General features: G+C 37.6%; 1 protein-coding gene across 1 annotated transcript in view; it reads left to right on the forward strand.

The window, feature by feature from the left end:
* The window catches only part of atp9b (ATPase phospholipid transporting 9B), a 312,373-nt gene that overhangs the window by 39,341 nt on the left and 257,291 nt on the right, over positions 1-15,741 (forward strand). Inside the window, exon 2 of the mRNA XM_073050696.1 lies at positions 7,086-7,259. Within this exon, the coding sequence (XP_072906797.1) occupies positions 7,086-7,259 (174 nt within the window). The remainder of the gene's footprint in view (positions 1-7,085; positions 7,260-15,741) is intronic.

The raw sequence follows: 15,741 nt of genomic DNA on the forward strand, positions 1-15,741 counted from the left end.
CATCCAAATTATTAATATAGATGAGAAACAACAATGAACCCAGCACCAGTCCCTGGGTACACCACTAGTCACAGGCCTCCAGTCAGAGAGGCAACCACCTCCTCCCACTCTCTGGCCTCTCCCACTAATGTTGAATCCAATTTACTACTTCATCCTGAATGCCAAGTGACTGAATCTTTTGGACCAGCCTCCCATGTGGGATGATGTCCACTGCTTTTTCTTCAACTTTCTGGTATCCACCTTGAAAAACTGAAGGATTGGTTAGACATGAGCGGCTATGCACAAAGCCACATTGATGATCCCTAATCAGGCTCTGCCTGTCCAAATACTTACATTCTGTCCCTTTGAATACCTTTCAATAATTTCCAACCCACTATTGATCTCAGACTAAAAATCCATTTAAGATCTCCCCATCTCTTCAGGCTCCATGCCTGGATGACTATACTGATCTTCAAATGATCTCTAACTCTAACTTGATCTCTAACTTTGACTTTTGGAGATCAGTTCATCTTCTACTCACTTAACTATTCACAGTACCAGAAATTTTGACCAGGTGTTGCCCAAACTTTTGCATGCCACTGTGTACTTTGATAATAAATTTATTTTCAATTTTGAAGTGTTCTCTTGCATTTCCTATACTCAAATGCTTCATTTGTTCCTAGCTGTCTATATCTACTATGCAGCTCCTTCTTAACCAGGGCTTCAATGCTCCTCAAACCAAGATTGCCAAAATCTGTTAGGCATGCCTTTTTTTCTAACAGGAGCATACAAACTCTATACTCAGTATTTCACATTTGTCAATCCATGCACTAAGCTCACCTACCATACCTACAGTATTCCTTACATTGGAAAAAAATGCAGCTGAACCTTCATCCAACCGTGCTCAACCGTTTAGTTTGTGTTTGTATGTAGGCTTAACTTCTACTCTTTCAACTTACCCACAATCACTCCACTGTCTGCCCTGGCACTCTGGTACCCATCTCCCCCTGCAGTTCTAGTTTGAACCCTCCCCCCCCCCCCCCCCCCCCCCCCCCCGAAGCAGCACAAGCAGATCTTCCTTCAAGGATATTAGTCTCCCTCTAGTTCAGATACAAACCGTCCTGTTTCTACACGTCTCATCTTCCCTGGAAGAGAACCTAATAATCCAAAAATCTGAAGTCCTTTCTTCTGCACCATCTCCTTAGCGACATGTTAAAATGTATAGTCTTCCTATTTCTAACCTAACGAGCAAGTGGCACAAGTAGCAATGCTGAGATCACCACCCTGGCAGTCCTGTACTTTAACTTAGAGCCTGGAACTTTGCTGAATGTTGTCACTCTGTCTACATCATTAGTACTAACATGGGCCATGATGTCTTGCTCTTTAACCTGTCATTTCAGAATACTATTGACTTGATCCAAGATGTCCCTGAGGCAGCATACCTCCTGTAATCTCATTCTTGTCTACAGAATTTCCTGACTTTTCTTCAAACCAGTGAAACTCTTACCACTACTATTTGCCTCTTCTTCTTCCTTTCTCATACACAATTCCAGACTTGGTGTTATAGACCTGACTACTGTTACTTTCCTCTGCTAGATTATATGTCCCCTCCCATAGTATCCAAAGCAATATGCTTGTTATTGAGGAGAATGGCTACAGGGGATTTGCGCTAATTACCTACCCCTTTTTTCCTTTCCTGATGGTTGTCCATTTATATGTGTCCTGCACCTTGGGTGTAACCATTTCCCTTTATTGCTTGTCAATCAACCTTCTGTGTCCCAAATGAGCCAAAGGTCCTCCAGCTCCAATTCCCTAACATGGTTTGTAAGAAGCTGCAGTTGGATGCACTTGTTGCAGGTGTAGTTGCCAGGGATACTGGAGGTCTCCCTGTCTTCCTACATCCTGCAAGGGAACACTCCACCATCCTGACTCTCATTCCCAGTGCTCTAATTCCATAAGAAAGAACAAGAAATTTTGCAGAAGCTAACCTTAGACTCTGCCTCTTGGCGTCGAAGCTTCTTAAGCCAAAGGCTCAGTGTCCCACTCTAAAACTGGCCCACTTGCACAATGGCTGCTGTGCTTAAACCTAACTTTTTAATATTTTTGTTGCCAAGTGCCTAGTGCCTAATAACGTGTAATCTCTGGAAAATGTCTTGACAGGCCTCACTCTGTCAAATCTGGTGCATTTCTCTTGTAAGTAACTACTTGCCCAATCTCAAGCTCCGCAGAATGTCCCAACAGGCCATGCTCACTTTTTAAAATGTTTTTTTTTTCAGCAATACCCTGTTGGAATTAAATTCTATCTGTTAATGCCCCAGCCAATTTTCTCTCCAATTTGTATCTTGCTGCAGCTTGAACAACTTTACTTGCTTTCCACAATCAACTTGTATCTCATCCACAAACCTACTAATCATGTCTTCTACATTCTCACCCAAGTCATTAATATACAATAGATGACAGACAACAAGGTCTCAGCACTATAGTACACTATGAATCACAGATTCACAATTCACCACTATCATCTGCTTATCACCAACATTGCTCCACTTCTCTAACACTGTCTATAAGAAGCTGCAGCTGGATGCACTTCTTGCAAACACGAGGAAATCTGCAGATGCTGGAAATTCAAACAACAACACACACAAAATGCTGGTAGAACACAGCAGGCTAGGCAGCATCTATAGGGAGAAGCGATGTCGACGTTTCAGGCCAAGACAGGGAGACCTCCGTGCAAACACATCTGCAAGAAGTGCAACACACACAAAATGCTGGTAGAACACGGCAGGCTAGGCAGCATCTATAGGGAGAAGCGATGTCGACGTCTCGGCCCGAAACGTCGACATCGCTTCTCCCTATAGATGCTGCCTAGCCTGCCGTGTTCTACCAGCATTTTGTGTGTGTTGCACTTCTTGCAGATGTGTTTGCACGGAGGTCTCCCTGTCTTCCCACATCCTGTAAGAAAGCACTCTCCCCTCTCAGGTCTACTAAAATGCATTTCTGGTGTACATTTTTTAAATCTGATATTCATAACTTGTTTGATATCTGGAATAAATTTTGAGATTTTTACATGGACAATTTTTAAAAACTTTTTTAATATCTCCATTTGTTTCACCTTCAACAGAAAAGCAGACAAAAGCGCTTTCGGAAATATTCCATGGATCTGTTTGATCATTTGCCATGCACTACCAACAATCGCAGTTTCATAGCTTGAAATAACTCAAATAGGGGGGCAACATGTTCCATAATAGAACATGCTGTGACTTTTGTTGCTAAACTCCCTTGTAAATCCTGCTAGTTTACAAGCAGATTTTAGTAGAAGTTAAAATGGTTTCCTATCAACCACATAAAAATTAAAGAATTTCCTTGATTATATTTGCATTATTAATTTTACCTAAATATGATAATTTTTGATGTATTTTGGTAATAAACTGAATCTATAAAATATTTTTTCTGGAATATGTTTATGACTGACTGCTCTTTCATCCATAATGGAACACTCAATTTTGGACTTGCTGGGTAAACTTTTAATTCTATTTCTAAATAATTTTGTAATGCTGTTGTCATGAAATAGTTATATTATACAGTATAAAATAGCAGGTAGCATTATTTGTACATGACTATTTACTGTCTTGTTTCTTTGTCACTTATTCAATTTGACCACTTTTTCAAGAGTGATATTTTCAATAATTCAATTTTGATTAAAATAAACTTCATTGTACCTAGTTGATTTCAGTAATATAAGTTGGAATCACTTTTGGAAAGTAGTTTCTAAGATTTTGACAGCAATGACAGCGATAACACTTCATTCAGCCAAACTTAAACATGATGTGTCAACTTTTTGATATCTCATTACTTGTTGGATCAGGAAAGTCTGAATTGTTTAATCTTTTCCCCCAATACCTATTGTACCAGACAAGTTAATTCCATTGGTGGTAGAAGTAAACTTTTGTGTGATTTTTTTTTTTGAACGGACCTGCCTGTACATTGACAATTCCAATGGTTCTTTATGATTTTGAACCTCTAACATTGTTCATAACCTCTAACATTGATTCTGCTACTGAATAAATTATCATGAATAGCACCCCTATACTTTCTTTGGGTTGTTTTCTTTGCAAGACATTAGTCTAACCAGGGGGAAGCAGTGCGAAATGAGTCTGTCTTGGATTCGGCTTTCAACTTGGTTTGGGAACATCTGGAGGATCTAAGCCTGTTCATTTGGGTTAGCCATATACAAAACTTGATCTTTCCAGTGCAAATGGTCTGCACTGCATGGCACCATTAGTTTCAAGTGGCTCCTGAAGAGGTTTGTTGACAAAAAAGGTCCAATTGAATCTGCAAACTCCCCCCCTCCCCCCCACCAAGAGAATGGTTTTCCACAAGCTACGTGATTTTGGATATAACTTCTCTCCATCTTTTGATATAGTTGTTTGGAATAAACTTCAGATTTAAATGAAACCTTGCAAGTTGATAAGGCATAGGAGCAGAGTTAGGTCATTCAGCCACCTTTTGATCATGGCTAATGTATTTTTTCTCTCAACCCGTCTCCTTCCTTCTTCCCATGACCTTTGTCGCACTTACTAATCAAGAACCTATCAGCCTCAACTTTAAATATGCCTCCATAGTTGTACACAGATTCGCTACCTGCTAAAGAAATAACTCTGTTCTTCTTGTCCAAAAGTCCCAGTAATGAAAACGTTCTTTCCATGTCCTGTCTTTCTTCCCATTATTTCAGGAAGCTGATGGTCATCCATTGTATGAATCAGCTGTGACTGCTGTTCCCTTCTATTATTTGTAAATCTCGTTTATTTCCTGCTGAAGCTCATTCTGGCTTACTCTTAATCTAAAAGGTAGATATTGGAACCTGCATCTTCTAAAAGGTATTTTAAATGTTCCTCATCAAAGTTCACAAAATTTTTAGTAGATGATTTATTTTCAAAAGTTGAAGCTGTGTATTGGTTTATGTTGATTGCTTGACTAAAGTCTTCTGGCCTTGGGCATATCCTCAGCATCTACTTGATTCTCTCTATCACAATAGGGTTATTTTAAATCTTTTTTCCAATTCCTATTAGGATTACAGATTTCAACTGGAGACCAATAATCTCCAATAACTGGAGATTGATAATTTTCAATTTTCCACATAGCATTGAAGGAAACCATTCAGCCCACGGAGTTTATGCTAGTTAACATAACATTCCCCTAAGTCAAGTATTCAAGATTTAAGATCTTGTAATTTTCAAGTAATTGTTACTTTTGATCTGATGCAGCACAAAAATAAACATAAGATAATGAACACAACATTATAAAAATGCAATAAATATAAATACATACAGTAGCTTATATACATAAAGTAATGCTAGGTACATGAATTTCTGCACCTTAGGTGATAGACAGTAAATGATAAAGTTATGGTGGGTTAGTGGGTAGAGGTGTTGATCAGCCTTGCTGCTTGGGAAAAGTAACTATTCTTAAGTCTTTTGGTCCTGGTGTGAATTCTATAGCTGTGTCTCTGACGTGAGTGGGATAGACAGTCCATGGGCAGGGTGGGTGGGATAATTCATGATATTGCTGGCACCTTTCTGTATACATATTTTTGATGTCAGGTAAGCTGGTGTTGGTCATATGTTGGACAGTTGTGACAACCTTCCCATAACCTATTATCTCTCACACATCTATTTCTATGATTCTCCTGCCATCTCCACATTAGGGATAATTTGTAATCTACCTGGCATGTGGATAAATTGGAAAATGGAAGTTGATTTGTTGCAATGACATATTTTATGATAGCCTAGCAGTTTCATCATCATTGTAAATTCTAATATTTTAACTTCAGATTTGTTAAATTAACTGAATTTAAGTTCGTCAGCTGTTGTGATAGGTTTAAATTTGTGCCTCAGTATTGTTAGTCCAGTAATTTAATCACTGAAATCATTGTCAGGCAGCATCTGCAGAGAAAAATCGTGTTGACTTTTCAGATTGATGACCTTTCATTAGAAAACTCTATCTTTGAAATTTTACCTGAATGATTTAGTGTCAAAATTGCTAATGACTTTTATTGATAGTTGTAGTCCTCGTGTAACGTGTTCAATAATTTGTTACTGGGTTTCAATGTATTCCTCACAATACTTGCCTTGTATGCTTACGTGATAAATTGGTTAGGGCTTTATGAAAAGTCAGACATGACCGTTTTGTTTTAAAAAGAGGCTAAAGTGGTTTCTCTCAGCTTTCATGGTCATTTTGTGCAGAACACAAACTCCCAACTTTATATGGGAGAAAACAAAACCTTAAATATAAACAGGAATAAGCAAAAGTATTTTGAGTTTTCTCAAGAGGTTGATATTGTATTCACAGAACTATTTTACTGGAAAGTTAATGGGTTCTTAACCACCTTATTGTTTTGATGTGTTCAATAAATGAAATTCCTGAACTTGTATTGAAGGGAATTGACTGATGATTTGTGCCAGGTTACGCTGCAGATCTGTGGAGCTGTAGTATGTGATCTGTCATCTAGAGGAAAAAAAGTTTTTTAAAAAAAAATCAAAAATAATATCAGGGGTGACAGCAGTGGAAAGAGCTATATGAATGATGAATTGTTAAACGTGTGCATAAAGGGAAATAAATTGCCCCACTGGGCACATGTTCAAGTTTTCTTAAGAAGTTTGTATTTCCTTATGACGTGCCCTCCCCAGCAGTTGGCCACAGAAAGCCATGGATTGTAATTCTGGAGCTGATGGATTTCAGATTTGTTCCACAGTTTTTGCAGAATTGCATAAAGTGAAAATCCTGAGATGTAGTGATTTTGTATGAAGGCCATGGTGATGGGGGTGGGGCCTCAACAGAAGGAATCATTTCAAGGGATGGATACTTCTTGTTTCAAACTGCACTAAGGTGATGTAGATTTCAATTAAAAGTGGGCCTGAAAAGGATATAGTTTGTAAGTCATTACATTGTTTACATTTGTACATATATGAATATCTTGGATCTAATACAAAATTAAAGCTTTGTCTTGTAGCCAAGAATCATTACAAACACTTAGTATATTTGAATTAATACCACATCCAGCATTTATTGATGGTGCTAGCATAATGTTGTTTAATTTTTGAAAACAGGTATCAAGTAGAAGATGAGTCATCCAGTTTAGATGAGATGCCATTGATGATGTCGGAAGAAGGTTTTGAAAATGATGAGAGTGACTACCATACGTTACCAAGAGCTAGAGTTAAGCAGAAAAAGCGAGGGCTAGGATGGTTTGTATTTGGCGGATGGAAATTTCTCTGTACCAGGTAAGCTTTATCGTCTCCAGTGAGAGTCAATATGTGATATGATTCATCCAGTTAACTTATTGATTTAACTTCATATGGCATATATTATGATTTAAGATTATTATTATATTCATTATGATGATAATTTTTAAAATACTTGTCCATTTTAGGCCAGGGCTCATGGAAGGTCCCCTGTCCTGGAAATGATAGGACCGTAACTATACAGTCAAATGTAAGACTTGTGATTGCTCATGGGGTTTCTTCTCCCCTTTAAGTTAGGGATTAAAAACAGGCAACATCCTTTCACAAATGCTTCATTGATGTAAAGGAGCTAAGAATATTGCAAATCAGAATGGGCCATTCAAGTACTGAATAAAAGCGTAACTGGTTTAGTCCAAACGCTTGATTCTGTGCTGTAGTTCCCGCAGAACAATGATATTTTGAAATGTGATCCAAAGCAGATTCTGACTAGGAAGACTGGAGCTAGAAAGGAAAAAAATTCAAGCTTTTTGTTTCCATATTCAAGTAGTTTTTTGTTTATAATCTTTCAGAAGTAATTTCTTAAAAAAAATCAGTGTTGATCTCAGTGGTAGTCCTATTGCATTCCTGAGAAAATGGTGCAGTCAGCCTTTAGTATACCTTAATAACTTTTGCTAGTAGTGATTGTATACATGTATACCTAAATTATTTTAATTTCCTTTTTGTTTGTAAGAAAATACTTTAATTTAGCATAAACTGTAAATTTTTAGTATTCCACAGAAGCATTGAAGAACAAACACCTTTATATCCAAGTACATTGAATGAAGAGTTGAAGCCAGAATACAGATCCCTGTGGATCTCATTTCTCACACCTTGACCAATTGAAGAATTTGGGTTTCATCCCTTCATTCTAACATGTACAAACTAATCACTAACCCATGCAAAGAGTTTGCATTGATTATGCATTTACTCTTCCAATCAGTTTTGCTGATCTCCTGTGTGAATTGTTACATGGTTTCTAGAAGGTCCTTGAGACAACATTTTGGGAACACATTTGTCCCTTCCTCCCCACACCCCCGACCCCTCAAATTCCACTTTCCCCAGGTCATCTGTGGAAATGTCTTCTAATATGAGATTAGTTATAATTGGTAATCAATGTTTCCAATGCTAATTAACTGTTAATGAAAGGTATGGTCACTGTGTCAGATTACAATTGCATTCTCCAGATTTGTTAAATATTAAGTTGAATGAGAAATGGTGTTTGATCTTGGCAGTGTAATTATCACTCATTTCAAGTGCATCCTTAAAGCTTAATTAAATGAAGTAATGAATAATTGCATTGAAACACCCAAACACTCGAATCTTTTGGTTTCAATTAGATTTAATCACTATATGAAACACCTTTATATTTTTATCCCATACACTTATCATAATGTTTTCTCAACAGTGTAATGCAGATATAGCTAAGGTTGTTTAAATGTATTAGACTTTAAAAAGTTTGCTTTTTGCAGTTAGGATCTTTATGCCCATTCATCACCAGTCTCTTCCATTGCTGGATTTTATTTCAAATACCTATTGGTTTAATTTGAAAGTTGAGGAATTGTAATTTTAAAAAAAATTACTGATAGAGGTGGAAGTGCCTTTGGCAAAAGATGCTGTGGTGTACATTTGTTTCAAAACCCATGTCCAGTTTACTTTGATGGATTGAATTTAACATGTATTTAATCAGCTAGGGTTTGGAATAGGGTGTGAACTTTGTGAATAAGTTAACAATGTGTGATGTTGTTATCGATAATAGTGTTGCAACAAAAGCAGTGATTGTCTTGGAGCAGTTGCCAGGGATTTCCTTTTGGACCAATACTTAAAAATCAAACATGAAAATGTAGCCAATCTGCTGCCTATTTTCCAGGATAGAATCATGCTGTTACCCTGCCAGTCTCCTTGGAAGATATCTTGATTGTAAAGCAGCCATAATTAACATTGTCACAAAAGCAGTACATGTAGGAAGCTTCAAATTTTTACTTCATTTACCCATGTGGATAGTTAGGAAGCAGAGTTTTGGAATCATTTCTGATATTAATCTCTAATATCAGAAAATTAAACAAGCAAAATAGTGTTTGATGCGGAATTGTGTCATGCCCCATACTCTCCATACACTCTATTTGCATTTTGCATAATCCATGGCAGGCTCGTCAGCTGTCTGAACCACTGACATTATTGTTTCCCAGTTACTCTCACCTCTCCACAGTCGCTGCCACACTTCGCCCTTAAAGAAATGATATCTTCCTTTATTGCTGGTGTTCCCGGTAGTTGCCCATGTACCATCTACAATCCCTGAGCCATCCTGTCCCACATATTCCTTGGGCACTTTGCTTTTAACAACACATGTATATCTTTAGGGTGCATGAAGTGAATTTCAATCACTTACTTGAGCTTGTGCTAAACTTATGCATTCCCACAAGTGACCTTAAGCGAGGGCAACTCTGACAAAATGCCCTGCTTCCTGGGGATGAAGGGCTTATGGATGGTCATAATCAAGGTCAAGGGCTGGCTTGGGTTGTCAGGGTCCTCAGTCTGACGTTGCCTAACCTCAAATGATGCTATCTCGACAGATATATCTGGGTATAACCCCTCCTCAAATATGTCCACACTAATTCCCACACTATGCAAAATATAAATGATGGATAAAAATTAGACAGTACATACTTGAAATCTCAGAGTACGTACTCTGCAATCTGCCACTCATCTGCATCTGAACTCAATGCCTGTTGTATTCCTTTGCATTTAAATGTTTGATTTATTCTTAAAGCATGCAAAAACACTCTCAAACACATCTGTTACTGTACAGATCCTCAAACGAGTAAACATGCACTCCACTGGCATCCTGAACAGTCAGTAACAACCCTTCACAACTGATGACCCTGTCTCACCAAATTAACATAGAAATGTTCAGTCTCTTACGTAAACAGACGTGCACACACACACACCACACTACTTTCATATCTACCATTTCAGCTCTCCGCTGTGTTCATGATACCTTGTGATCCAGTAGTCTCCGACCCAAACAGATCTATGTGAGAGTGCTAATTTTAAAAATGCTGAGCCACTTTGACTGTTGAAATTGCTGGCCACACAATGGGTCACGTAGGTATCCTGAAAAGCCCCCAAATGTGACGTGAACAAAGTCACTGAAGCTAGTGGATATTGAAGTATTTTATTTAATAAAATGAGCAGCAGGTATCATATTGAGACACTCATGGAGGAAGAGGCCTTCTCGACCCAATATTACATGACATTTTATATGCTGAAGATTAAATGTAACAGCAGAACATTTCTATAGTTACAATGTATTTATAGCACGTCCTTTGATTTACATAGAGTTCTCAAATACTTCCTTCTTTGGCACCCACTCTTCAGGTGCCCAAAATGAATATTAATCAGCCTTGTCTGGTTGACAGTGAACTCCACTCTGAAGCTCCAGGTAATCTATTGTTCAGGGCTGCATTCTAAATTCAATCTACAATCCATGTTCAGGTCTGAAGATTGGTTGCTGGTGAAATTAATATTTGCTATATACCCTAACTCCAGAACAGTGCAGGTCACTTGGTTGACCTTTGCCTTGGCTATTCATGTTTCAGGTGAACTACCTGAAGGATAAGTTTACAAAAAGACTTAGTGATCTAAAATTTCTGATTTATCTTAATGTGATTGCTGATTTGAGGCTAATCCTGTAAAAGCCGCTGTTTGTTAGCTGGAAACTGCTAATTGCTAAAATATCTGCTTGTGAAGCTTCTCTTCACTATGGCAAAGGAAGTTTGGGTTGTTATGTTTTATGTCATAATTCCAAGCTGCTATGTAGTACTCATCAGTATGACATTCACCCTTTGTAATTTGGTGCTGTGGTCTGTTCTTTCTATCTGTAAAACATAGGAACCATTGGCCCGATGAATCTTCTCCGCCATTTAGTCATGGCTGATTTATTTTACCTCTCAACCCCATTCTCCTGCCTTCTCCCCATAACCTTTGACTTGAGGAATATTGGCCAAATTGTATTAATTGTATTTTATTAATTGTAGTCTTTTAATATTGGACAATAAAGATGAATTTGCTATTTAAACCTAAATAGAGTAGTGATGAAGATGTAACTATTCTTCAAGTGTACATTGTCAATGGGCAGCCACAAGGCAGGTGGAGTACAATGTAGAAAATGAAAGGTTACCCGCTCTTGTTAGGAAAATAATAACAAAGTACTGAGTATTTTTAATATTTTTGATGTCCTTGTACAAAGTCAGTGAAAACTAACTCAAGTCCTGCAGGCATTCAGGAAGGCAGATGTCTTTTGTCCTTCATTGCACGATGATTTGAATACAAGGCTAAAGGTAATTAGAGCCTGGAGTGTGGAGTACAATTTTGGCCTCTTGACAGGGAAAGTATACGGTATTCTTGTTATAGAGGGAAGGAAGATTCATTAGAGTGCTTCTTGGGATGGCAGGCCTCACGTATGAGGGGTAAGTTTGGAGAGATAATCTGTTGATTTGAGAATGAGGTGAGCTCATTAAAATAAACCAAGTATTTAGAAGACTTAACTTTGCAGAGGGAGAGTATTTCTGGCTGGTGTTGAGAGCTAAGGGCCAAAGTTTCAAAAAGAAGTGCCATGTCATTTCGTATTGAATGAAGAAAAGTATTTTCACATAGGGGCGTTAAATTTTTGGATGGAGTGATGTCAAGGCTAAGGATTTAAGGGAATCAGGGATAGGAAATGGTGTAGATCAGCCATTACCTCATCAAATTAAAAAAAATGTTACATCCTCTATAATTAAAAAGCACATTTGATGGGTTTGCCATTGCAATTGTTTACTGTATTTTTAGTCACTTTGGCATATTGGCTATGCAGGCTGGTAATTCAGTACTCTACTTCTTGTACATGAAGTCTTGGCAGCCTTGAGTGTAACATTTTCTTTTCTTTATAAATGTTTCCCATTTTACAAAAAGTGAATGTTCATTTCCTTTTAGTAATCAAGGTTGTAAAAGCAGTATACTGTTACCTACTGGAGCTAAGTTTGAGTACTTGTCAGCTAACCAAGCTTTAATTTAAAGCATGCTATTTTCTGCAGATACCTTCTGAATATGCTTTATTATGATTTTTGAGCCTATGTAATGTATCATTTGACAAACATTTTCTCGCAGCACTTTGAATATTTTACAAAGCATTGTTTCCCCAAAATATCATTGTGCCTTGCCAGTCTTCCATTTATTAATCCTGTGAGAAGAGAACCTGGTCTGTGCTGCCTTCAAAAGCTAATCATTTGGAGAGGTACAAGTACTTGCTAGTTTGACATGCTACCCAGCATAGCAGTGGAAAATCGCTGCCCTTTGTAATTCATGAGGTACCTAATGGGATTCCGGTTCAACTGTACTCCTTAATTCGCATCTCTTTGCCTTTAAGTGCATTAGCTCACGGATTAACACATGGATAGTGTAAACTCAAGCTCCCTCTGTAAGATTTTGATCCAAAATGTGTTTTGGAAATGAGCTACTAAAGTTTTGCTCCTGTTTCAGTGGAGAAAATCTGACAGTCAGTTTGTATGCAATCACCTCCAAGAAATAGCAGTGTGAAAATTGTCAATTGTACGTTTTTCATGTTTGAAGAATAAATAGTGGAAGAAGGACCAAGGGTAATTCTCATCCTCTTTGAAAAGTTGTCATGGAATGTTTAGCATACTCTTGAGGATGTCTCATTCATTACTGACTGTAATCTTTCAGCAGTAAATCAGACTGCTAGTGTCAACTTTTATGTTCAAGTCCGTGGTACTTGAAACCACACAACATTTTATTGTACAAACAAAATTTTTTGAAATAAAAACACAAAATAGTGGAAGAACTCAGCAGGTTAGGCAGAAATTTTGGAATGAAACAGTAAACATTTTGAACTAAAACATTGACTTTTTCTTTCCTCTGGTTAATGTTTTAGTTTGAAACCAGGTTTTGTTTTTAAATTTTGATTTACTACAACCTACAGCTTTGATTTTCATAAACTTTCTGAATTAGCATTTGAACATGAAATTGTATAATTGGTCTTGTCGGGTTTTGGAGCTATTGATAAAATAATTGTAAGAGAGTTGAAGACTTTAAAAATTAAGTTCATGTGGATGTTTGCAAATTTGTTCCAAATGGTATTCCTTATATAGCTAGATTGTAATATTGACAGTTTCAACTCATAAAATCTGTGAATCTGTTAACTTCAAATAGTATGGACCAAACACTTTAAAGCTTTGAGTATTTGAAATATTTATTTAGTTAAAATAACATAACTTTTTGAGATTTAATTTACCTGGTGTGTGAGTGCACTTGTAGTATAAAATGTTGCTTTTTATTTCCTGTAACACAGATCAGGGAGTATCTATGGAAAAGAGTTAACAGTTGACGTTTCGGGCCGAGACCTGGATTTCCAGCCTCTGCAAACTTGTGTTTGTTTTTAATTTTCTGTACCTGTTTTTATTCTTTTGTGACATTACTCAGAGTACCATAATTGGTCATGAGTGACTAAATGAAGATGAGGCAAAACTGATTTGGTTTCTCAGACCTAAAGTGCTGTATGCAGTTTAGATGGACACAAGCTATTTATACTTTGTGGCTGAAATTTAGCTCAAATGAGATTACTTCATTATTAGTCAGTTAGACTGCCACCTGGACATTTATGCATTTGAATTTGCATAAATGAGCAAATTTTAATTTTGAGTAATATTTTCAGGAATTAAAACTACCGTGTGTTACCAGATTGTTGTGAATGTGTGGTCGATAGTAGACTGATACATTAATGATTCATAGAAAAAAATCTTGTCATTCTTACCCAATTCAGTCTAGATTTTACTTTTTTGATTGTAACTACTTTGAGTTGCAGAAAGGACTTGGACAGATTCAAGAAAATGGACAAAAATATGGCTGATAGAATATGCGCTTTGGTAGAAGGAATAAAGGCATAGATTATTTTCTAAATAGGGAGCAAATTCAGAAATCAGAGGTGTAAAAGGACTTGGAAGCCCTAGTACAGGATTCCCTAAGATTAGCTTGCAGGAAGGCAAATGCAATATTAGCTTTAATTTCAAGAGAACTAGAATATGAAATCAAGTATATAATGTTGAGATTGGTCCAAATACCTTTATTTGGGGGGCGGGGGCAGAGGAGGTTACACTAGAGTCGCGAGTGCCAGAACATTTAGTGGAGTGGTCATGAAGTAAGATGTTATTAAGCCTACGTGCATAGTCAGAAATAAAAAGGTGGAGCATAGTAGCACTGATGTTCTGAGCTGTATAGATTTCAGTGCAAGGAAAATTGTAGGAAGGGTGGATGAGCTTGGGGCGTGGATCAGAGTGTGGAATTATGGCATTGTAGACATTAGTGTGAGACTTGGTTGCAGGAAGGGTAGAACTGACAATTCAGTGTTCCAGGGTTCTGTTGTATAAGACGTGTTCGAGTCGGAGGGATTAAAGGGGGAGGGGTGGTGTTATGTCAGGGAAAATGTCGTGCCAGTGTTCAGACAGGACAGACTGGACAGCCCATCTAATGAGGCTTTATGGGTAGAAATGAGGAATAAGAAATGTATGGCCACGTTAATGGGATTGTATTAGAGATCACCAAACAGTCCATGGGATTTAGAGGAGGAAATTTGTAGAGAGATTGCAGATTGTTGCAAGAAAGATAAGGTTGTGATAGTAGATGATTTTAACTTTCTGTTTATTGACGGGAACTTCCACACTATTAAAGGGCTGGATGGGAAAAAATTTGTCAAATGTGTTCAAGACAGTTTCCTGAATCAGTATACAGAAGTCCCAGCTACAGAGTGTGATAGTGGATCTCCTATTAGGCAATGAAAGGGCAGGTGACAGAAGTTTGAGTTGACAAACACTCTTCATCTAGAGATCATAACGCTATTAGTTTAAGGTAATTATGGAAAAGGTAAGGTAATTTCCTTGGGTTGAGATTCTAAATTGGCATAGGGGCAATTTTGATGCTATCAGAAATAATCTGGCAAGTGTGGATTGGGACAGGTTTTCTGGGAGGCCTTCAAACGTGAAACTTCCTGACAGTATTGTTTGTATGTTCCTGTCAGAATAAAAGACAAGGATAACTAGTTTAAAGGGCCATGATTTTTGAGAGATACTGAGACCCTGGTTAAGAAGAAGGAGGTGTGCAGCAGAGACAATCGTTATAACAGATGAGGTACTTCAGGAGTATAAGAAATGCAAGAGAACACCTAAGAAAGAACTCAGGAGGGCTAAAAACTGGCATGAAGTTGCTCTAGCAGACAAGGTGAAGGAGAATACAAAGGGCTTCTACAGATTTATTAAGAGCAAAAAGATCAGAGTAGTGATCTGTGTGTGGAGCCAAAAGAGATGGGGGAGATCTTATATAGATTTTTTGCATCTGTATTTACTCAGGAGACAGAAACAGAGTCTATAGAAATGAGACAAAGCAACATCGAGGTCTTGGATCCTTTGCAGATTACTGAGGAGGAGGAGTTTGC

The sequence above is a fragment of the Hemitrygon akajei genome, chromosome 1, assembly GCF_048418815.1.
Source record: "Hemitrygon akajei chromosome 1, sHemAka1.3, whole genome shotgun sequence".
NCBI lineage: Eukaryota > Metazoa > Chordata > Chondrichthyes > Myliobatiformes > Dasyatidae > Hemitrygon > Hemitrygon akajei.